Consider the following 27264-nt stretch of genomic DNA (forward strand, 5'->3'; position numbering starts at 1 on the left):
TGGGTCCTCAGGGGTGTTTTTCTATAGATATTTGTACCTGGTTATGTATATTGGATTGTTTGATTTTATTTCTGGAGAGTTATTATTTTGATATGGCAGTTGCCATTTAGTTTATATATTATTTATTTATTTGTTAAAACGGTCACTGTTATTTATATTGTTTTATTGTTGTAAAAAGGAAAACCTTTGTATTGTTTTGTGTGGCCGAAAAATTTGAATAAAATATATATATTTTGAAAAACTAATAGAGATTATTATGATTATGTGTGGATGGGGTCAAACTCCATCCTGGTGTCCCTCCCTTCCCCCCCACATGATCACCTTCAAGACTTACACATAAGTAGTCATCGTTTGGACAAGAGGAAGTGGCCAGTGTTCATTGAGGTTTCCAGAAGCGAGGAGAAGGCAGAAGAACTTATTAGTCAAAGTGACAACCGCGAATGAGCTTCGCCCAGGGGACCGAGAGTTCACGGCGGTGGCCAGATTAAGTGCGCAAACAGCGGCATCAAAGGGGACCCTTACCTGCTGCCAGTAGATGCCGGAGGAGCAGGCCTGCGAGCCCACCTCCTTGGATACCGCCACACTCAGCGGACTCTGGAGCTCCGCGCACCCGGAGTGTTCGCCGTTCTCCAGCTCCTGCCGCGAGCAGCTTCGGGTGTACAGCACGGAGGGAGAGGTGTTGAGCTGCTGGGGACTCTGCACTGAGGCACAAAGAAGATTATCGATAATCAGCCGGACAATCCACCAAGCACAGGGGGGCTTCTCTTTGTACAGCGTTTGCATTTAAACCAGTCCTTAACAATTCGTGCACGTCATACAGCAGCTGAATGGACTTCCTTGTGTAGAATAATTATGTGGGTGGCTCAGTGGGTAGCCCTGCTGCCTCGCAGCTCCAGAGACCTGGGTTAACACTGCTGTCCCACAGTGCCAGGGACCCGGGTTAACACTGCTGTCTCACAGTGCCAGGGACCCGGGTTAACACTGCTGTCTCACAGTGCCAGAGACCCGGGTTAACACTGCTGTCTCACAGTGCCAGGGACCCGGGTTAACACTGCTGTCTCACAGTGCCAGGGACCCGGGTTAACACTGCTGTCTCACAGTGCCAGGGACCCGGGTTAACACTGCTGTCTCACAGTGCCATGGACCCGGGTTAACACTGCTGTCTCACAGTGCCAGGGACCCGGGTTAACACTGCTGTCTCACAGAGCCAGGGACCCGGGTTAACTATGCTGTCTCACAGTGCCAGGGACCCGGGTTAACACTGCTGTCTCACAGTGCCAGGGACCGGGTTAACACTGCTGTCTCACAGTGCCAGGGACCCGGGTTAACACTGCTGTCTAACAGTGCCAGGGACCCGGGTTAACACTGCTGTCTCACAGTGCCAGGGACCCGGGTTAACACTGCTGTCTAACAGTGCCAGGGACCCAGGTTAACACTGCTGCCTCACAGTGCCAGGGATCCGGGTTCGATTCCCGGCTTGGGTCACTGTCTGTGTGGAGACTGCACGTTCGCCCCGTGCCAGCTTGGGTTTCCTCCGGGTGCTCCGGTGAGGTGAAATGGGGTGAGAAGAGCTTTGTAGGGAGCATAAACTCTAGGATGGGCTGAATGACACGTTTTTGCTATGAATAGGATGTAAACTAACAGAATGTAACCCACACCCCTCACTGTAACACTGATATATCCCACACCCCTCACTGTCACACTGATATATACCACACCCCTCACTGTAACACTGATATATCCCACACCCCTCACTGTAACACTGATATATCCCACACCCCTCACTGTCACACTGATATATCTCACACCCCTCACTGTAACACTGATATATCCCACACCCCTCACTGTAACACTGATATAACCCACACCCCTCACTGTAACACTGATATATCCCACACCCCTCACTGTAACACTGATATATCCCACACCCCTCACTGTAACACTGATATATCCCACACCCCTCACTGTAACACTGATATATCCCACACCCCTCACTGTAACACTGATATAACCCACACCCCTCACTGTAACACTGATATATCCCACACCCCTCACTGTAACACTGATATATCCCACGCCCCTCACTGTAACACTGATATATCCCACACCCCTCACTGTAACACTGATATAACCCACACCCCTCACTGTAACGCTGATATATCCCACACCCCTCACTGTAACACTGATATATCCCACACCCCTCACTGTAACACTGATATATCCCACACCCCTCACTGTAACACTGATATAACCCACACCCCTCACTGTAACACTGATATATCCCACACTCCTCACTGTAACACTGATGTATCCCACACCTCTCACTGTAACACTGATATATCCCACACCCCTCACTGTAACACTGATATATCCCACACTGTAACACTGATATATCCCACACCCCTCACTGCGACTGATATATCCCACACCCCTCACTGTAACACTGATATATCCCACACCCCTCACTGTAACATTGATATATCCCACACCCCTCACTGCGACTGATATATCCCACACCCCTCACTGTAACACTGATATATCCCACACCCCTCACTGTAACACTGATATATCCCACACCCCTCACTGTAACACTGATATACCCCTCACCCCTCACTGTAACACTGATATATCACACACCCCTCACTGTAACACTGATATACCCCACACCCCTCACTGTAACATTGATATACCCCACACCCCTCACTGTAACATTGATATATTCCTCACCCCTCACTGTAACACTGATATATCCCACACCCCTCACTGTAACACTGATATATCCCACACCCCTCACTGTGACTGATATATCCCACACCCCTCACTGTAACACTGATATATCCCACACCCCTCACTGTAACACTGATATATCCCACACCCCTCACTGTAACACTGATATATCCCACACCCCTCACTGTAACACTGATATATCCCACACCCCTCACTGTAACACTGATATATCCCACACCCCTCACTGTAACACTGATATACCCCACAGCCCTCACTGTGACACTGATATACCCCACACCCCTCACTGTAACACTGATATATCTCACACCCCTCACTGTAACACTGATATACCCCACACCCCTCACTGTAACACTCTGATATACCCCACACCCCTCACTGTAACACTGATATATCCCACACCCCTCACTGTAACACTGATGTACCCCACACCCTCACCGTAACACTCTGGTATATCCCACACCCCTCACTGTAACTCTCTGATATACCCCACACCCCTCAGTGTAACACTGATACACCCCACAACCCTCACTGTAACACTGATGTACCCCACACCCCTCACTGTAACACTGATATACAAAACACCCCTTACTGTAACACTGATATACCCCACACCCCTCACTGTAACACTGACATATCCCACACACCTCACTGTAACACTGATGTACCCTACACCCCTCACTGTAACACTCTGATATATCCCACGCCCCTCACTGTAACACTCTGATATATCCCACACCCCTCACTGTAACTCTGTGACATACCCCACACTGTAACACTCTGATATACCCCACACCCCGCACTGTAACACTCTGATATACCCCCCACCCCTCACTGTAACACTGATATATCCCACACCCCTCACTGTAACACTGATGTACCCACACCCCTCACTGTATCACTCTGATATGTCCCACACCCCTCACTGTAACTCTCTGATACACCCCACACCCCTCAGTGTAACACTGATACACCCCACACCCCTCACTGTAACACACTGATATATCCCACACCCCTCACTGTAACACTGATATACCCCCCACCCCTCACTGTAACACTGATATACCCCACTCCCCTCACTGTAACACTGATATATCCCACAGCCCTCACTGTAAATCTGATGTACCCCACACCCCTCACTGTAACACTGATATATCCCACACCCCTCACTGTAACACTGATATATCCCACACCCCTCACTGTAACACTGATATATCCCACACCCCTCACTGTAACACTGATATATCCCACACCCCTCACTGTAACACTGATATATCCCACACCCCTCACTGAAACACTGATATACCCCACACCCCTCACTGTAACACTGATATACCCCACACCCCTCACTGTAACACTGATATATCCCACACCCCTCACTGCGACTGATATATCCCACACCCCTCACTGTAACACTGATATATCCCACATCCCTCACTGTAACACTGATATATCCCACACCCCTCACTGTGACTGATATATCCCACATCCCTCACTGTAACACTGATATATCCCACACCCCTCACTGTAACACTGATATATCCCACACCCCTCACTGTAACACTGATATATCCCACGCCCCTCACTGCAACACTGATGTACCCCACACCCCTCACTGTAACACTCTGATATATCCCACACCCCTCATTGTAACTCTCTGATATACCCCACACCCCTCAGTGTAACACTGATACACCCCACACCCCTCACTGTAACACTGATGTACCCCACATCCCTCATTGTAACTCTCTGATATACCCCACACCCCTCAGTGTAACACTGATACACCCCACACCCCTCACTGTAACACTGATGTACCCCACACTCCTCACTGTAACACTGATATACACCACACCCCTTACTGTAACACTGATATACCCCACACCCCTCACTGTAACACTCTGATATACCCCACACCCCTCACTGTAACACTGATATACCCCACACCCCTCACTGTAACACTCTGATATACCCCACACCCCTCCCATTTAACCCTCTGATATACCCCACACCCCTCACTGTAACACTGATATACCCCACATCCCTCACTGTAACACTGATATATCCCACACCCCTCACTGTAACACTGATACATCCCACACCCCTCACTGTAACACTTACATATCCCACACCCCTCACTGTAACACTGATATATCCCACACCCCTCACTGTAACACTTATATATCCCACACCCCTCACTGTAATACTGATATATCCCACACCCCTCACTGTAACACTGATATATCCCACACCCCTCACTGTAACACTGATATATCCCACACCCCTCACTGTAACACTGATATACCCCACACCCCTCACTGTAACACTGATATACCCCACACCCCTCACTGTAACACTGATATATCCCACACCCCTCACTGCGCCTGATATATCCCACACCCCTCACTGTAACACTGATATATCCCACACCCCTCACTGTAACACTGATATATCCCACACCCCTCACTGTGACTGATATATCCCACACCCCTCACTGTAACACTGATATATCCCACACCCCTCACTGTAACACTGATATATCCCACACCCCTCACTGTAACACTGATATAACCCACACCCCTCACTGTAACACTGATATATCCCACACCCCTCACTGTAACACTGATATATCCCACGCCCCTCACTGTAACACTGATATATCCCACACCCCTCACTGTAACACTGATATAACCCACACCCCTCACTGTAACGCTGATATATCCCACACCCCTCACTGTAACACTGATATATCCCACACCCCTCACTGTAACACTGATATATCCCACACCCCTCACTGTAACACTGATATAACCCACACCCCTCACTGTAACACTGATATATCCCACACTCCTCACTGTAACACTGATGTATCCCACACCTCTCACTGTAACACTGATATATCCCACACCCCTCACTGTAACACTGATATATCCCACACTGTAACACTGATATATCCCACACCCCTCACTGCGACTGATATATCCCACACCCCTCACTGTAACACTGATATATCCCACACCCCTCACTGTAACATTGATATATCCCACACCCCTCACTGCGACTGATATATCCCACACCCCTCACTGTAACACTGATATATCCCACACCCCTCACTGTAACACTGATATATCCCACACCCCTCACTGTAACACTGATATACCCCACACCCCTCACTGTAACACTGATATATCACACACCCCTCACTGTAACACTGATATACCCCACACCCCTCACTGTAACACTGATATACCCCACACCCCTCACTGTAACATTGATATATTCCTCACCCCTCACTGTAACACTGATATATCCCACACCCCTCACTGTAACACTGATATATCCCACACCCCTCACTGTGACTGATATATCCCACACCCCTCACTGTAACACTGATATATCCCACACCCCTCACTGTAACACTGATATATCCCACACCCCTCACTGTAACACTGATATATCCCACACCCCTCACTGTAACACTGATATATCCCACACCCCTCACTGTAACACTGATATATCCCACACCCCTCACTGTAACACTGATATACCCCACAGCCCTCACTGTGACACTGATATACCCCACACCCCTCACTGTAACACTGATATATCTCACACCCCTCACTGTAACACTGATATACCCCACACCCCTCACTGTAACACTCTGATATACCCCACACCCCTCACTGTAACACTGATATATCCCACACCCCTCACTGTAACACTGATGTACCCCACACCCTCACCGTAACACTCTGGTATATCCCACACCCCTCACTGTAACTCTCTGATATACCCCACACCCCTCAGTGTAACACTGATACACCCCACAACCCTCACTGTAACACTGATGTACCCCACACCCCTCACTGTAACACTGATATACACCACACCCCTTACTGTAACACTGATATACCCCACACCCCTCACTGTAACACTGACATATCCCACACACCTCACTGTAACACTGATGTACCCTACACCCCTCACTGTAACACTCTGATATATCCCACGCCCCTCACTGTAACACTCTGATATATCCCACACCCCTCACTGTAACTCTGTGACATACCCCACACTGTAACACTCTGATATACCCCACACCCCGCACTGTAACACTCTGATATACCCCCCACCCCTCACTGTAACACTGATATATCCCACACCCCTCACTGTAACACTGATGTACCCACACCCCTCACTGTATCACTCTGATATGTCCCACACCCCTCACTGTAACTCTCTGATACACCCCACACCCCTCAGTGTAACACTGATACACCCCACACCCCTCACTGTAACACACTGATATATCCCACACCCCTCACTGTAACACTGATATACCCCCCACCCCTCACTGTAACACTGATATACCCCACTCCCCTCACTGTAACACTGATATATCCCACAGCCCTCACTGTAAATCTGATGTACCCCACACCCCTCACTGTAACACTGATATATCCCACACCCCTCACTGTAACACTGATATATCCCACACCCCTCACTGTAACACTGATATATCCCACACCCCTCACTGTAACACTGATATATCCCACACCCCTCACTGTAACACTGATATATCCCACACCCCTCACTGAAACACTGATATACCCCACACCCCTCACTGTAACACTGATATACCCCACACCCCTCACTGTAACACTGATATATCCCACACCTCTCACTGTAACACTGATATATCCCACACCCCTCACTGTAACACTGATATATCCCACACTGTAACACTGATATATCCCACACCCCTCACTGCGACTGATATATCCCACACCCCTCACTGTAACACTGATATATCCCACACCCCTCACTGTAACATTGATATATCCCACACCCCTCACTGCGACTGATATATCCCACACCCCTCACTGTATCACTGATATATCCCACACCCCTCACTGTAACACTGATATATCCCACACCCCTCACTGTAACACTGATATACCCCACACCCCTCACTGTAACACTGATATATCACACACCCCTCACTGTAACACTGATATACCCCACACCCCTCACTGTAACACTGATATACCCCACACCCTTCACTGTAACATTGATATATTCCTCACCCCTCACTGTAACACTGATATATCCCACACCCCTCACTGTAACACTGATATATCCCACACCCCTCACTGTGACTGATATATCCCACACCCCTCACTGTAACACTGATATATCCCACACCCCTCACTGTAACACTGATATATCCCACACCCCTCACTGTAACACTGATATATCCCACACCCCTCACTGTAACACTGATATATCCCACACCCCTCACTGTAACACTGATATATCCCACACCCCTCACTGTAACACTGATATACCCCACAGCCCTCACTGTGACACTGATATACCCCACACCCCTCACTGTAACACTGATATATCTCACACCCCTCACTGTAACACTGATATACCCCACACCCCTCACTGTAACACTCTGATATACCCCACACCCCTCACTGTAACACTGATATATCCCACACCCCTCACTGTAACACTGATGTACCCCACACCCTCTCCGTAACACTCTGGTATATCCCACACCCCTCACTGTAACTCTCTGATATACCCCACACCCCTCAGTGTAACACTGATACACCCCACACCCCTCACTGTAACACTGATGTACCCCACACCCCTCACTGTAACACTGATATACACCACACCCCTTACTGTAACACTGATATACCCCACACCCCTCACTGTAACACTCTGATATACCCCACACCCCTCACTGTAACACTGATATACCCCACACCCCTCACTGTAACACTCTGATATACCCCACACCCCTCCCATTTAACCCTCTGATATACCCCACACCCCTCACTGTAACACTGATATACCCCACATCCCTCACTGTAACACTGATATATCCCACACCACTCACTGTAACACTCTGATATGTCCCACACCCCTCACTGTAACACTGATATATCCCACACCCCTCACTGTAACACTGATATACACACACCCCTCACTGTAACACTGATATACCCCACTCCCCTCACTGTAACACTGATATATCCCACAGACCTCACTGTAAATCTGATGTACCCCACACCCCTCACTGTAACACTGATATATCCCACACCCCTCACTGTAACACTGATATATCCCACACCCCTCACTGTAACACTGATATATCCCACACCCCTCACTGTAACACTGATATATCCCACACCCCTCACTGTAACACTGATATATCCGACACCCCTCACTGTAACACTCTGATATACCCCACACCCTTCACTGTAACACTCTGATATACCCACACCCCTCACAGTAACCCTCTGATATATCCCATTCCCCTCACTGTAACACTGATATATCCCACACCCCTCACCGTAACACTGATATATACCACACCCCTCACTGTAACACTGATATACCCCACACCCCTCACTGTAACACTGATATATCCCACACCCCTCACTGTAACACTGATATATCCCACACCCCTCACTGTAACACTTACATATCCCACACCCCTCACTGTAACACTGATATATCCCACACCCCTCACTGTAACACTTATATATCCCACACCCCTCACTGTAACACTGATATATCCCACACCCCTCACTGTAACACTGATATATCCCACACCCCTCACTGTAACACTGATATATCCCACACCCCTCACTGTAACACTGATATACCCCACACCCCTCACTGTAACACTGATATACCCCACACCCCTCACTGTAACACTGATATATCCCACACCCCTCACTGCGCCTGATATATCCCACACCCCTCACTGTAACACTGATATATCCCACACCCCTCACTGTAACACTGATATATCCCACACCCCTCACTGTGACTGATATATCCCACACCCCTCACTGTAACACTGATATATCCCACTCCCCTCACTGTAACACTGATATATCCCACACCCCTCACTGTAACACTGATATATCCCACACCCCTCACTGTAACACTGATATATCCCACACCCCTCACTGTAACACTGATATATCTCACACCCCTCACTGTAACACTGATATACCCCACACCCCTCACTGTAACACTCTGATATACCCCACACCCCTCACTGTAACACTGATATATCCCACACCCCTCACTGTAACACTGATGTACCCCACACCCTCACCGTAACACTCTGGTATATCCCACACCCCTCACTGTAACTCTCTGATATACCCCACACCCCTCAGTGTAACACTGATACACCCCACAACCCTCACTGTAACACTGATGTACCCCACACCCCTCACTGTAACACTGATATACACCACACCCCTTACTGTAACACTGATATACCCCACACCCCTCACTGTAACACTGACATATCCCACACACCTCACTGTAACACTGATGTACCCTACACCCCTCACTGTAACACTCTGATATATCCCACGCCCCTCACTGTAACACTCTGATATATCCCACACCCCTCACTGTAACTCTGTGACATACCCCACACTGTAACACTCTGATATACCCCACACCCCGCACTGTAACACTCTGATATACCCCCCACCCCTCACTGTAACACTGATATATCCCACACCCCTCACTGTAACACTGATGTACCCACACCCCTCACTGTATCACTCTGATATGTCCCACACCCCTCACTGTAACTCTCTGATACACCCCACACCCCTCAGTGTAACACTGATACACCCCACACCCCTCACTGTAACACACTGATATATCCCACACCCCTCACTGTAACACTGATATACCCCCCACCCCTCACTGTAACACTGATATACCCCACTCCCCTCACTGTAACACTGATATATCCCACAGCCCTCACTGTAAATCTGATGTACCCCACACCCCTCACTGTAACACTGATATATCCCACACCCCTCACTGTAACACTGATATATCCCACACCCCTCACTGTAACACTGATATATCCCACACCCCTCACTGTAACACTGATATATCCCACACCCCTCACTGTAACACTGATATATCCCACACCCCTCACTGATACACTGATATACCCCACACCCCTCACTGTAACACTGATATACCCCACACCCCTCACTGTAACACTGATATATCCCACACCCCTCACTGCGACTGATATATCCCACACCCCTCACTGTAACACTGATATATCCCACATCCCTCACTGTAACACTGATATATCCCACACCCCTCACTGTGACTGATATATCCCACATCCCTCACTGTAACACTGATATATCCCACACCCCTCACTGTAACACTGATATATCCCACACCCCTCACTGTAACACTGATATATCCCACGCCCCTCACTGCAACACTGATGTACCCCACACCCCTCACTGTAACACTCTGATATATCCCACACCCCTCATTGTAACTCTCTGATATACCCCACACCCCTCAGTGTAACACTGATACACCCCACACCCCTCACTGTAACACTGATGTACCCCACACCCCTCATTGTAACTCTCTGATATACCCCACACCCCTCAGTGTAACACTGATACACCCCACACCCCTCACTGTAACACTGATGTACCCCACACCCCTCACTGTAACACTGATATACACCACACCCCTTACTGTAACACTGATATACCCCACACCCCTCACTGTAACACTCTGATATACCCCACACCCCTCACTGTAACACTGATATACCCCACACCCCTCACTGTAACACTCTGATATACCCCACACCCCTCCCATTTAACCCTCTGATATACCCCACACCCCTCACTGTAACACTGATATACCCCACATCCCTCACTGTAACACTGATATATCCCACACCACTCACTGTAACACTCTGATATGTCCCACACCCCTCACTGTAACACTGATATATCCCACACCCCTCACTGTAACACTGATATACACACACCCCTCACTGTAACACTGATATACCCCACTCCCCTCACTGTAACACTGATATATCCCACAGACCTCACTGTAAATCTGATGTACCCCACACCCCTCACTGTAACACTGATATATCCCACACCCCTCACTGTAACACTGATATATCCCACACCCCTCACTGTAACACTGATGTATCCCACACCCCTCACTGTAACACTGATATATCCCACACCCCTCACTGTAACACTGATATATCCGACACCCCTCACTGTAACACTCTGATATACCCCACACCCTTCACTGTAACACTCTGATATACCCACACCCCTCACAGTAACCCTCTGATATATCCCATTCCCCTCACTGTAACACTGATATATCCCACACCCCTCACCGTAACACTGATATATACCACACCCCTCACTGTAACACTGATATACCCCACACCCCTCACTGTAACACTGATATATCCCACACCCCTCACTGTAACACTGATATATCCCACACCCCTCACTGTAACACTTACATATCCCACACCCCTCACTGTAACACTGATATATCCCACACCCCTCACTGTAACACTTATATATCCCACACCCCTCACTGTAACACTGATATATCCCACACCCCTCACTGTAACACTGATATATCCCACACCCCTCACTGTAACACTGATATATCCCACACCCCTCACTGTAACACTGATATACCCCACACCCCTCACTGTAACACTGATATACCCCACACCCCTCACTGTAACACTGATATATCCCACACCCCTCACTGCGCCTGATATATCCCACACCCCTCACTGTAACACTGATATATCCCACACCCCTCACTGTAACACTGATATATCCCACACCCCTCACTGTGACTGATATATCCCACACCCCTCACTGTAACACTGATATATCCCACTCCCCTCACTGTAACACTGATATATCCCACACCCCTCACTGTAACACTGATATATCCCACACCCCTCACTGTAACACTGATATATCCCACACCCCTCACTGTAACACTGATATATCCCACACCCCTCACTGTAACACTGATATACCCCACAGCCCTCACTGTGACACTGATGTACCCCACACCCCTCACTGTAACACTGATATATCCCACACCCCTCACTGTAACACTGATATACCCCACACCCCTCACTGTAACACTCGGATATACCCCACACCCCTCACTGTAACACTGATATACCCCACACCCCACACTGTAACACTGATATATCCCACACCCCTCACTGTAACACTGATGTACCCCACACCCCTCACTGTAACACTCTGATATAACCCACACCCCTCACTGTAACACTCTGATATATCCCACACCCCTCACTGTAACCCTCTGATATACCCCACACCCCTCACTGTAACACTCTGATATACCCCACACCCTCCACTGTAACACTCTGATATACCCACACCCCTCACTGTAACCCTCTGATATATCCCATTCCCCTCACTGTAACACTCTGATATACCCCACACCCCTCACTGTAACCCTCTGATATATCCCACACCCCTCACTGTGACTGATATACCCCACACCCCTCACTGTAACACTCTGATATATCCCACACCCCTCACTGTAACACTGATATACCCCACACCCCTCACTGTAACACTCTGATATATCCCACACCCCTCACTGTAACACTGATATATCCCACACCCCTCACTGTAACACTGATATATCCCACACCCCTCACTGTAACACTGATATATCCCACACCCCTCACTGTAACACTGATATATCCCACACCCCTCACTGTGACACTGATATACCCCACACCCCTCACTGTAACACTGATATACCGCACACCGCTCACTGTAACACTGATATATCCCACACCCCTCACTGTAACACTGATATATCCCACACCCCTCACTGTGACTGATATATCCCACACCCCTCACTGTAACACTGATATATCCCACACCCCTCACTGTAACACGGATATATCCCTCACCCCTCACTGTAACACTGATATATCCCACGCCCCTCTCTGTAACACTGATATATCCCGCACCCCTCACTGTAACTCTCTGATATACCCCACACCCCTCACTGTAACACTGATATACCCCACACCCCTCACTGTAACACTGATATACCCCACACCCCTCACAGTAACACTGATATACCCCACACCCCTCACTGTAACACTGATGTATCCCACACCCCTCACTGTAACACTCTGATACACCCCACACCCCTCACTGTAACACAGATATACGCCACAGCCCTCACTGGAACACTGATATACCCCACACCCCTCACTGTAACTCTCTGATATACCCCACAACCCTCACTGTAACCCTCTGATATATCCCATACCCCTCACTGTAACACTGATATACCCCACACCCCTGACTGTAACAATGATATAACCCACACCCCTCTCGGTAACACTGATATACCCCCACCCCTTACTGTAACACACTGATATACCCCACACCCCTCACTGTAACACTGACATACCCCACACCCCTCACTATAACACTGACACACCCCACACCCCTCGCTGTAACACTGATATACCCCACACCCCTCACTGTAACACTGATATATCCCACACCCCTCACGGTAACACTCTGATATATCCCACACCCCTCACTGTAACTCTCTGATACACCCCACATCCCTCACTGTAACACTGATATATCCCACACCCCTCACTGTAACACTGATATACCCTCACCACTCACTGTAACACTGATATATCCCACATCCCTCACTGTAACACTCTGATATACCCCACACCCCTCACTGTAACACTCTGATATACCCCACACCCCTCACTGTAAGACTGGTAAACCCCACATCCCTCACTGTAACACTGATACACCCACACCCCTCACTGTAACACTCTGATATACCCCACACCCCTCACTGTAACACTCTGATATACCCCACACCCCACACTGTAACACTGATATACCCCACTCCCCTCACTGCGACTGATATATCCCACACCCCTCACTGTAACACTGATATATCCCACAGCCCTCACTGTAAATCTGATGTACCCCACACCCCTCACTGTAACACTCTGATATACCCCACACCCCTCACTGTAACACTGATATACCCCACACCCCTCACTGTAACTCTCTGATATACCCCACACCCCTCACTGTAACATTGATATACCCCACACCCCTCACTGTAACACTGATATACCCCACACCCCTCACAGTAACACTGATATACCCCACACCCCTCACTGTAACACTGATGTATCCCACACCCCACACTGTAACACTCTGATACACCCCACACCCCTCACTGTAACACAGATATACGCCACGCCCCTCACTGGAACACTGATATATCACACACCCCTCACTGTAACACTGATATACCCCACACCCCTCACTGTAACACTGATATACGCCACGCCCCTCACTGGAACACTGATATATCACACACCCCTCACTGTAACACTGATATACCCCACACCCCTCACTGTAACTCTCTGATATACCCCACAACCTTCACTGTAACCCTCTGATATATCCCATACCCCTCACTGTAACACTGATATACCCCACACCCCTGACTGTAACAATGATATATCCCACACCCCTCTCTGTAACACTGATATACCCACACCCCTCACTGGAACACACTGATATACCCCACACCCCTCACTGTAACACTGACATACCCCACACCCCTCACTGTAACACTGATATATCCCACACCCCTCACTGTAACACTCTCTGATATACCCCACACCCCTCACTGTAACACTGATATACCCCACACCCCTCACTGTAACACTGATATACCCCACGCCCCTCACTGTAACACTGACATACCCCACACCCCTCACTATAACACTGACACACCCCACACCCCTCGCTGTAACACTGATATACCCCACACCCCTCACTGTAACACTGATATACCCCACACCCCTCACTATAACACTGATACACCCCACACCCCTCACTGTAATACACTGATATATCCCACACCCCTCACTGTAACACTCTGATACACCCCACATCCCTCACTGTAACACAGATATATCCCACACCCCTCACTGTAACACTGATATACCCTCACCACTCACTGTAACACTGATATATCCCACACCCCTCAATGTAACAGTCTGAGATATCCCACATCCCTCACTGTAACACTGATATACCCCACTCCCCTCACTGCGACTGATATATCCCACCCCCCTCTCTGTAACACTGATATATCCCACAGCCCTCACTGTAAATCTGATGTACCCCACACCCCTCACTGTAACACTCTGATATACCCCACACCCCTCACTGTAACACTGATCTACCCCACACCCCTCACTGTAACTCTCTGATATACCCCACACCCCTCACTGTAACCCTCTGATATATCCCATACCCCTCACTGCAACACTGATATATCCCACACCCCTCACTGTAACACTGATGTATCCCACATCCCTCACTGTAGCACTCTCATATACCCCACACCCCTCACTAAAACACTCTGATATACCCCACATCCCTCACTGTAACACTGATATACCCCACTCCCCTCACTGCGACTGATATATCCCACCCCCCTCTCTGTAACACTGATATATCCCACAGCCCTCACTGTAAATCTGATGTACCCCACACCCCTCACTGTAACACTGATGTACCCCACACCCCGCACTGTAACACTGATGTACCCCACACCCCTCACTGTAACACACTGATATATCCCACACCCCTCACTGTAACACTCTGATACACCCCACATCCCTCACTGTAACACTGATATATCCCACACCCCTCACCGTAACACTGATATACCCTCACCACTCACTGTAACACTGATATATCCCACATCCCTCACTGTAACACTCTGATATACCCCACACCCCTCACTGTAACACTCTGATATACCCCACACCCCTCACTGTAACACTGATACACCCCACACCCCTCACTGTAATACACTGATATATCCCACACCCCTCACTGTAACACTCTGATACACCCCACATCACTCACTGTAACACAGATATATCCCACACCCCTCACTGTAACACTGATATACCCTCACCACTCACTGTAACACAGATATATCCCACACCCCTCAATGTAACACTCTGAGATATCCCACATCCCTCACTGTAACACTCTCATATACCCCACACCCCTCACTGAAACACTCTGATATACCCCACACCCCTCAGTATAACACTGATATACCCACACACCTCACTGTAACACTGATATAACCCACACCCCACACTGTAACACTGATACATCCCACACCCCTCACTGTAACACTGATACATCCCACACCCCTCACTGTAACACTGATGTACCCCACACCCCTCACGGTAACACTCTGATATATCCCACACCCCTCACTGTAACTCTCTTATACACCCCACATCCCTCACTGTAACACTGATATATCCCACACCCCTCACTGTAACACTGATATACCCTCACCACTCACTGTAACACTGATATATCCCACATCCCTCACTGTAACACTCTGATATACCCCACACCCCTCACTGTAACACTCTGATATACCCCACACCCCACACTGTAACACTGATATACCCCACTCCCCTCACTGCGACTGATATATCCCACACCCCTCACTGTAACACTGATATATCCCACAGCCCTCACTGTAAATCTGATGTACCCCACACCCCTCACTGTAACACTCTGATATACCCCACACCCCTCACTGTAACACTGATATACCCCACACCCCTCACTGTAACTCCCTGATATACCCCACAGCCCTCACTGTTACACTGATATACCCCACACCCCTCACTGTAACACTGATATACCCCACACCCCTCACAGTAACACTGATATACCCCACACCCTTCACTGTAACACTGATGTATCCCACACCCCACACTGTAACACTCTGATACACCCCACACCCCTCACTGTAACACAGATATACGCCACGCCCCTCACTGGAACACTGATATACCCCACACCCCTCACTGTAACTCTCTGATATACCCCACAACCCTCACTGTAACCCTCTGATATATCCCATACCCCTCACTGTAACACTGATATACCCCACACCCCTGTCTGTAACAATGATATATCCCACACCCCTCTCTGTAACACTGATATACCCACACCCCTCACTGGAACACACTGATATACCCCACACCCCTCACTGTAACACTGACATACCCCACACCCCTCACTGTAACACTGATATATCCCACACCCCTCACTGTAACACTCTCTGATATACCCCACACCCCTCACTGTAACACTGATATACCCCACACCCCTCACTGTAACACTGATATACCCCACGCCCCTCACTGTAACACTGACATACCCCACACCCCTCACTATAACACTGACACACCCCACACCCCTCGCTGTAACACTGATATACCCCACACCCCTCACTGTAACACTGATATACCCCACACCCCTCACTATAACACTGATACACCCCACACCCCTCACTTTAATACACTGATATATCCCACACCCCTCACTGTAACACTCTGATACACCCCACATCCCTCACTGTAACACAGATATATCCCACACCCCTCACTGTAACACTGATATACCCTCACCACTCACTGTAACACTGATATATCCCACACCCCTCAATGTAACACTCTGAGATATCCCACATCCCTCACTGTAACACTCTCATATACCCCACACCCCTCACTAAAACACTCTGATATACCCCACATCCCTAACTGTAACACTGATATACCCCACTCCCCTCACTGCGACTGATATATCCCACCCCCCTCTCTGTAACACTGATATATCCCACAGCCCTCACTGTAAATCTGATGTACCCCACACCCCTCACTGTAACACTCTGATATACCCCACACCCCTCACTGTAACACTGATCTACCCCACACCCCTCACTGTAACTCTCTGATATACCCCACACCCCTCACTGTAACCCTCTGATATATCCCATACCCCTCACTGTAACACTGATATATCCCACACCCCTCACTGTAACACTGATATACCCCACACCCCTCACAGTAACACTGGTATACCCCACACCCCTCACTGTAACACTGATGTATCCCACACCCCTCACTGTAACACTCTGATACACCCCACACCCCTCACTGTAACACTGATGTACCCCACACCCCTCACTGTAACACTGATATACCCCACAGCCCTCACTGTAACTCTCTGATATGCCCCAAAACCCTCACTGTAACCCTCTGATATATCCCATACCCCTCACTGTAACACTGATATATCCCACACCCCTCACTGTAACACTGATGTACCCCACACCCCTCACTGTAACACTGATGTATCCCACACCCCTCACTGTAACACTCTGATACACCCCACACCCCTCACTGTAACACTGATGTACCCCACACCCCTCACTGTAACACTGATATACCCCACAGCCCTCACTGTAACTCTCTAATATGCCCCAAAACCCTCACTGTAACCCTCTGATATATCCCATACCCCTCACTGTAACACTGATATATCCCACACCCCTCACTGTAACACTGATGTACCCCACACCCCTCACTGTAACACTCTGATCTACCCCTCACTGTAACACTGATATACCCCACACCCCTCACTGTAACACTGATGTACCCCACACCCCTCACTGTCACACTCTGATATATCCCACACCCCTCACTGTAACTCTCTGATCTACCCCACACTGTAACACTGATGTACCCCACACCCCTCACTGTAACACTGATATACACCACACCCCTTACTGTACCACTGATATACCCCACACCCCTCACTGTAACACTGATGTACCCCACACCCCTCACTGTAACACTCTGATATATCCCACACCCCTCACTGTAACACTCTGATATATCCCACACACCTCACTGTAACCCTGTGATATACCCTACACTGTAACACTGATATACACCACACCCCTTACTGTAACACTGATATACCCCACACCCCTCACTGTAACACTGATGTACCACACAACCCTCACTGTAAAACTCTGATATATCCCACACCCCTCACTGTAACACTGATATACCCCACACCCCTCACTGTAACACTGATATACCCCATACCCCTCACTGTAATACACTGATATATCCCACACCCCTCAATATAACACTCTGAGATATCCCACATCCCTCACTATAACACTCTGATATACCCCACACCCCTCACTGTAACACTCTCATATACCCCACATCCCTCACTGTAACACTGATATACCCCACTCCCCTCACTGCGACTGATATATCCCACCCCCCTCTCTGTAACACTGATATAACCCACAGCTCTCACTGTAAATCTGATGTACCTCACACCCCTCACTGTAACACTCTGATATACCCCACACCCCTCACTGTAACACTGATATACCCCACACCCCTCACTGTAACTCTCTGATATACCCCACACCCCTCACTGTAACCCTCTGATATATCCCATACCCCTCACTGTAACACTGATATATCCCACACCCCTCACTGTAACACTGATATACCCCACACCCCTCACAGTAACACTGATATACCCCACACCCCTCACTGTAACATTGATGTATCCCACACCCCTCACTTTAACACACTGATACACCCCACACCCCTCACTGTAACACTGATGTACCCAACACCCCTCACTGTAACACTGATATACCCCACACCCCTCACTGGAACACTGATATACCCCACACCCCTCACTGTAACTCTCTGATATCCCCCAAAACCCTCACTGTAACCCTCAAATATATCCTATACCCCTCACTGTAACACTGATATACACCACACCCCTCACTGTAACACTGATATAACCCACACCCCTCTCTGTAACACTGATGTACCCCACACCCCTCACTGTAACACTCTGATATAACCCACACCCCTCACTGTAACACTCTGATATACCCCGCACCCTTCACTGTAACGCTCTGATATACCCACACCCCTCACTGTAACCCTCTGATATACCCCACACCCCTCACTGTAACACTGATATACCCCACACCCCATACTGTAACACTCTGATATACCCCACACCCCTCACTGTAACACTCTGATATATCCCACACCCCTTACGGTAACCCTCTGATATACCCCACACCCCTCACTGTAACACTGATATACCCCACACCCCATACTGTAACACTCTGATATACCCCACACCCCTCACTGTAACACTCTGATATACCCCACACCCCTCACTTTAACCCTCTCATATACCCCACACCCCTCACTGAAACACTCTGATATACCCCACACCCCTCAGTATAACACTGATATACCGACACACTTCACTGTAACACTGATATAACCCACACCCCACACTGTAACACTCTGATATACCCCACACCCCTCACTGTAACACTGATACATCCCACACCCCTCACTGTAACTCTCTGATATACCCCACACCCGCAGTGTAACACTGATACACCCCACACCCCTCACTGTAACACTGATGTACCCCACACCCCTCACTGTAACACTGATGTTCCCCACACCCCTCACTGTAACACACTGATATATCCCACACCCCTCACTGTAACACTCTGATACACCCCACATCCCTCACTGTAACACTGATATATCCCACACCCCTCACCGTAACACTGATATACCCTCACCACTCACTGTAACACTGATATATCCCACATCCCTCACTGTAACACTCTGATATACCCCACACCCCTCACTGTAACACTCTGATATACCCCAGACCCCTCACTGTAACACTGATACACCCCACACCCCTCACTGTAATACACTGATATATCCCACACCCCTCACTGTAACACTCTGATACACCCCACATCCCTCACTGTAACACAGATATATCCCACACCCCTCACTGTAACACTGATATACCCTCACCACTCACTGTAACACTGATATATCCCACACCCCTCAATGTAACACTCTGAGATATCCCACATCCCTCACTGTAACACTCTCATATACCCCACACCCCTCACTAAATCACTCTGATATACCCCACATCCCTCACTGTAACACTGATATACCCCACTCCCCTCACTGCGACTGATATATCCCACCCCCCTCTCTGTAACACTGATATATCCCACAGCCCTCACTGTAAATCTGATGTACCCCACACCCCTCACTGTAACCCTCTGATATATCCCATACCCCTCACTGTAACACTGATATATCCCACACCCCTCACTGTAACACTGATATACCCCACACCCCTCACAGTAACACTGGTATACCCCACACCCCTCACTGTAACACTGATGTATCCCACACCCCTCACTGTAACACTCTGATACACCCCACACCCCTCACTGTAACACTGATGTACCCCACACCCCTCACTGTAACACTGATATACCCCACACCCCTCACTGTAACTCTCTGATATCCCCCAAAACCCTCACTGTAACCCTCTGATATATCCCATACCCCCCACTGTAACACTGATATATCCCACACCCCTCACTGTAACACTGATGTACCCCACACCCCTCACTGTAACACTCTGATCTACCCCTCACTGTAACACTGATATATCCCACACCCCTCACTGTAACACTGATGTACCCCACACCCCTCACTGTAACACTCTGATATATCCCACACCCCTCACTGTAACTCTCTGATCTACCCCACACTGTAACACTGATACACCCCACACCCCTCACTGTAACACTGATGTACCCCACACCCCTCACTGTAACAATGATATACACCACACCCCTTACTGTAACACTGATATACCCCACACCCCTCACTGTAACACTGATGTACCCCACACCCCTCACTGTAACACTCTGATATATCCCACACCCCTCACTGTAACACTCTGATATATCCCACACACCTCACTGTAACCCTGTGATATACCCTACACTGTAACACTGATATACACCACACCCCTTACTGTAACACTGATATACCCCACACCCCTCACTGTAACACTGATGTACCACACACCCCTCACTGTAACACTCTGATATACCCCACACCCCGCACTGTAACACTCAGATATACACCACACCCCTCACTGTACCACAGATATACCCCACACCACTCACTGTAACACTCTGATATATCCCACACCCCTCACTGTAACACTGATATACCCCACACCCCTCACTGTAACACTGATATACCCCATACCCCTCACTGTAATACACTGATATATCCCACACCCCTCAATGTAACACTCTGAGATATCCCACATCCCTCACTGTAACACTCTGATATACCCCACACCCCTCACTGTAACACTCTCATATACCCCACATCCCTCACTGTAACACTGATATACCCCACTCCCCTCACTGCGACTGATATATCCCACCCCCTCTCTGTAACACTGATATAACCCACAGCTCTCACTGTAAATCTGATGTACCCCACACCCCTCACTGTAACACTCTGATATACCCCACACCCCTCACTGTAACACTGATATACCCCACACCCCTCACTGTAACTCTCTGATATACCCCACACCCCTCACTGTAACCCTCTGATATATCCCATACCCCTCACTGTAACACTGATATATCCCACACCCCTCACTGTAACACTGATATACCCCACACCCCTCACAGTAACACTGATACACCCCACACCCCTCACTGTAACACTGATGTATCCCACACCCCTCACTTTAACACACTGATACACCCCACACCCCTCACTGTAACACTGATGTACCCAACACCCCTCACTGTAACACTGATATACCCCACACCCCTCACTGGAACACTGATATGCCCCACACCCCTCACTGTAACTCTCTGATATCCTCCAAAACCCTCACTGTAACCCTCAAATATATCCCATACCCCTCACTGTAACACTGATATACACCACACCCCTCAATGTAACACTGATATAACCCACACCCCTCTCTGTAACACTCTGATATACCCCACACCCTTCACTGTAACGCTCTGATATACCCACACCCCTCACTGTAACCCTCTGATATACCCCACACCTCTCACTGTAACACTGATATACCCCACACCCCATACTGTAACACTCTGATATACCCCACACCCCTCACTGTAACACTCTGATATATCCCACACCCCTCACTGTAACCCTCTGATATACCCCACACCCCTCACTGTAACACTGATATACCCCACACCCCATACTGTAACACTCTGATATACCCCACACCCCTCACTTTAACACTCTGATATACCCCACACCCCTCACTTTAACCCTCTCATATACCCCACACCCCTCACTGAAACACTCTGATATACCCCACACCCCTCAGTATAACACTGATATACCGACACACCTCACTGTAACACTGATATAACCCACGCCCCACACTGTAACACTCTGATATACCCCACACCCCTCACTGTAACACTGATACATCCCACACCCCTCACTGTAACTCTGATGTACCCCACACCCCTCACTGTAACACTCTGATATATCCCACACCCCTCACTGTAACTCTCTGATATACCCCACACCCTCAGTGTAACACTGATACACCCCACACCCCTCACTGTAACACTGATGTACCCCACACCCCTCACTGTAACACTGATGTACCCCACACCCCTCACTGTAACACACTGATATATCCCACACCCCTCACTGTAACACTCTGATACACCCCACATCCCTCACTGTAACACTGATATATCTCACACCCCTCACCGTAACACTGATATACCCTCACCACTCACTGTAACACTGATATATCCCACATCCCTCACTGTAACACTCTGATATACCCCACACCCCTCACTGTAACACTCTGATATACCCCACACCCCTCACTGTAACACTGATACACCCCTCACTGTAATACACTGATATATCCCACACCCCTCACTGTAACACTCTGATACACCCCACATCCCTCACTGTAACACAGATATATCCCACACCCCTCACTGTAACACTGATATACCCTCACCACTCACTGTAACACTGATATACCCCACACCCCTCACTGTATCTCTCTGATATACCCCACACCCCTCACTGTAACCCTCTGATATATCCCATACCCCTCACTGTAACACTGATATATCCCACACCCCTCACTGTAACACTGATATACCCCACACCCCTCACAGTAACACTGATATACCCCACACCCCTCACTGTAACACTGATGTATCCCACACCCCTCACTTTAACACACTGATACACCCCACACCCCTCACTGTAACACTGATGTACCCAACACCCCTCACTGTAACACTGATATACCCCACACCCCTCACTGGAACACTGATATACCCCACACCTCTCACTGTAACTCTCTGATATCCCCCAAAACCCTCACTGTAACCCTCAAATATATCCCATACCCCTCACTGTAACACTGATATACACCACACCCCTCACTGTAACACTGATATAACCCACACCCCTCTCTGTAACACTGATCTACCCCACACCCCTCACTGTAACACTCTGATATACCCCACACCCTTCACTGTAACACTGATATACCCTCACCACTCACTGTAACACTGATATATCCCACATCCCTCACTGTAACACTCTGATATACCCCACACCCCTCACTGTAACACTCTGATATACCCCACACCCCTCACTGTAACACTGATACACCCCACACCCCTCACTGTAATACACTGATATATCCCACACCCCTCACTGTAACACTCTGATACACCCCACATCCCTCACTGTAACACAGATATATCCCACACCCCTCACCGTAACACTGATATACCCTCACCACTCACTGTAACACTGATATATCCCACATCCCTCACTGTAACACTCTGATATACCCCACACCCCTCACTGTAACACTCTGATATACCCCACACCCCTCACTGTAACACTGATACACCCCACACCCCTCACTGTAATACACTGATATATCCCACACCCCTCACTGTAACACTCTGATACACCCCACATCCCTCACTGTAACACAGATATATCCCACACCCCTCACTGTAACACTGATATACCCTCACCACTCACTGTAACACTGATATACCCCACACCCCTCACTGTATCTCTCTGATATACCCCACACCCCTCACTGTAACCCTCTGATATATCCCATACCCCTCACTGTAACACTGATATATCCCACACCCCTCACTGTAACACTGATATACCCCACACCCCTCACAGTAACACTGATATACCCCACACGCCTCACTGTAACACTGATGTATCCCACACCCCTCACTTTAACACACTGATACACCCCACACCCCTCACTGTAACACTGATGTACCCAACACCCCTCACTGTAACACTGATATACCCCACACCCCTCACTGGAACACTGATATACCCCACACCTCTCACTGTAACTCTCTGATATCCCCCAAAACCCTCACTGTAACCCTCAAATATATCCCATACCCCTCACTGTAACACTGATATACACCACACCCCTCACTGTAACACTGATATAACCCACACCACTCTCTGTAACACTGATGTACCCCACACCCCTCACTGTAACACTCTGATATACCCCACACCCTTCACTGTAACGCTCTGATATACCCACACCCCTCACTGTAACCTTCTGATATACCCCACACCCCTCACTGTAACACTGATATACCCCACACCCCTCACTGTAACACTCTGATATACCCCACACCCCTCACTGTAACACTCTGATATATCCCACACCCCTCACTGTAACCCTCTGATATACCCCACACCCCTCACTGTAACACTGATATACCCCACACCCCATACTGTAACACTGATATACCCCACACCCCTCACTGTAACACTGATATATCCCACACCCCTGCATGTAACTCTGATATATCCCACGCCCCTCACTGTAACACTCACATACCCCATACCCCTCACTGTAACACTCTATATAACCCACACCCCTCACTGTAACACTGATATACCCCATACCCCTCACTGTAACACTCTGGTATACCCCACACCCCTCACTGTAACACTGATATACTCCATACCCCACACTGTAACCCTCTGATACACACCGCACCCCTCACTGTAACACTGATATACCCCATACCCCACACTGTAACACTGATATACCCCACACCACTCACTGTCTCTCTGATATACCCCACACCCCTCACTGTAACACTCTGATGTACCCCACACCCCTCACTGTAACACTGATATACCCCATATACCTCACTGTAACACTGATATACCCCACACCCCTCACTGTAACACTGATGTATCCCACACCCCTCACTTTAACACACTGATACACCCCACACCCCTCACTGTAACACTGATGTACCCAACACCCCTCACTGTAACACTGATATACCCCACACCTCACTGTAACACTGATATACCCCACACCCCTCACTGTAACACTGATATACACCACACCCCTCACTGTAACACTGATATATCCCACACTCCTCACTGTAACTCTGATATATCCCACACCCCTCACTGTAACACTCACATACCCCGTACCCCTCACTGTAACACTCTGATATACCCCTCACCCCTCACTGTAACACTGATATATCCCACACCCCTCACTGTAACTCTGATATACCCCACACCCCTCACTGTAACACTGATATACCCCATATCCCACACTGTAACACTCTGATACACCCCACACCCCTCACTGTAACACTGATATATTCCACACCCCTCACTGTAACACTCTGATATACCCCACACCCCTCACTGTA

General features: G+C 48.8%; 2 protein-coding genes across 2 annotated transcripts in view; both read right to left on the reverse strand.

Moving 5' to 3' along the window:
- The window catches only part of LOC140400183 (REST corepressor 2-like), a 1146610-nt gene that overhangs the window by 516359 nt on the left and 602987 nt on the right, over window positions 1-27264 (reverse strand). The gene's annotated exons all lie outside the window — the stretch shown is intronic.
- LOC140399833 (transcriptional-regulating factor 1-like) overlaps window positions 1-27264 on the reverse strand; it is a 322907-nt gene that overhangs the window by 51106 nt on the left and 244537 nt on the right. Inside the window, exon 4 of the mRNA XM_072489286.1 lies at window positions 523-701. Within this exon, the coding sequence (XP_072345387.1) occupies window positions 523-701 (179 nt within the window). The remainder of the gene's footprint in view (window positions 1-522; window positions 702-27264) is intronic.

The sequence above is a fragment of the Scyliorhinus torazame genome, chromosome 24 (genome assembly GCF_047496885.1).
Source record: "Scyliorhinus torazame isolate Kashiwa2021f chromosome 24, sScyTor2.1, whole genome shotgun sequence".
NCBI lineage: Eukaryota > Metazoa > Chordata > Chondrichthyes > Carcharhiniformes > Scyliorhinidae > Scyliorhinus > Scyliorhinus torazame.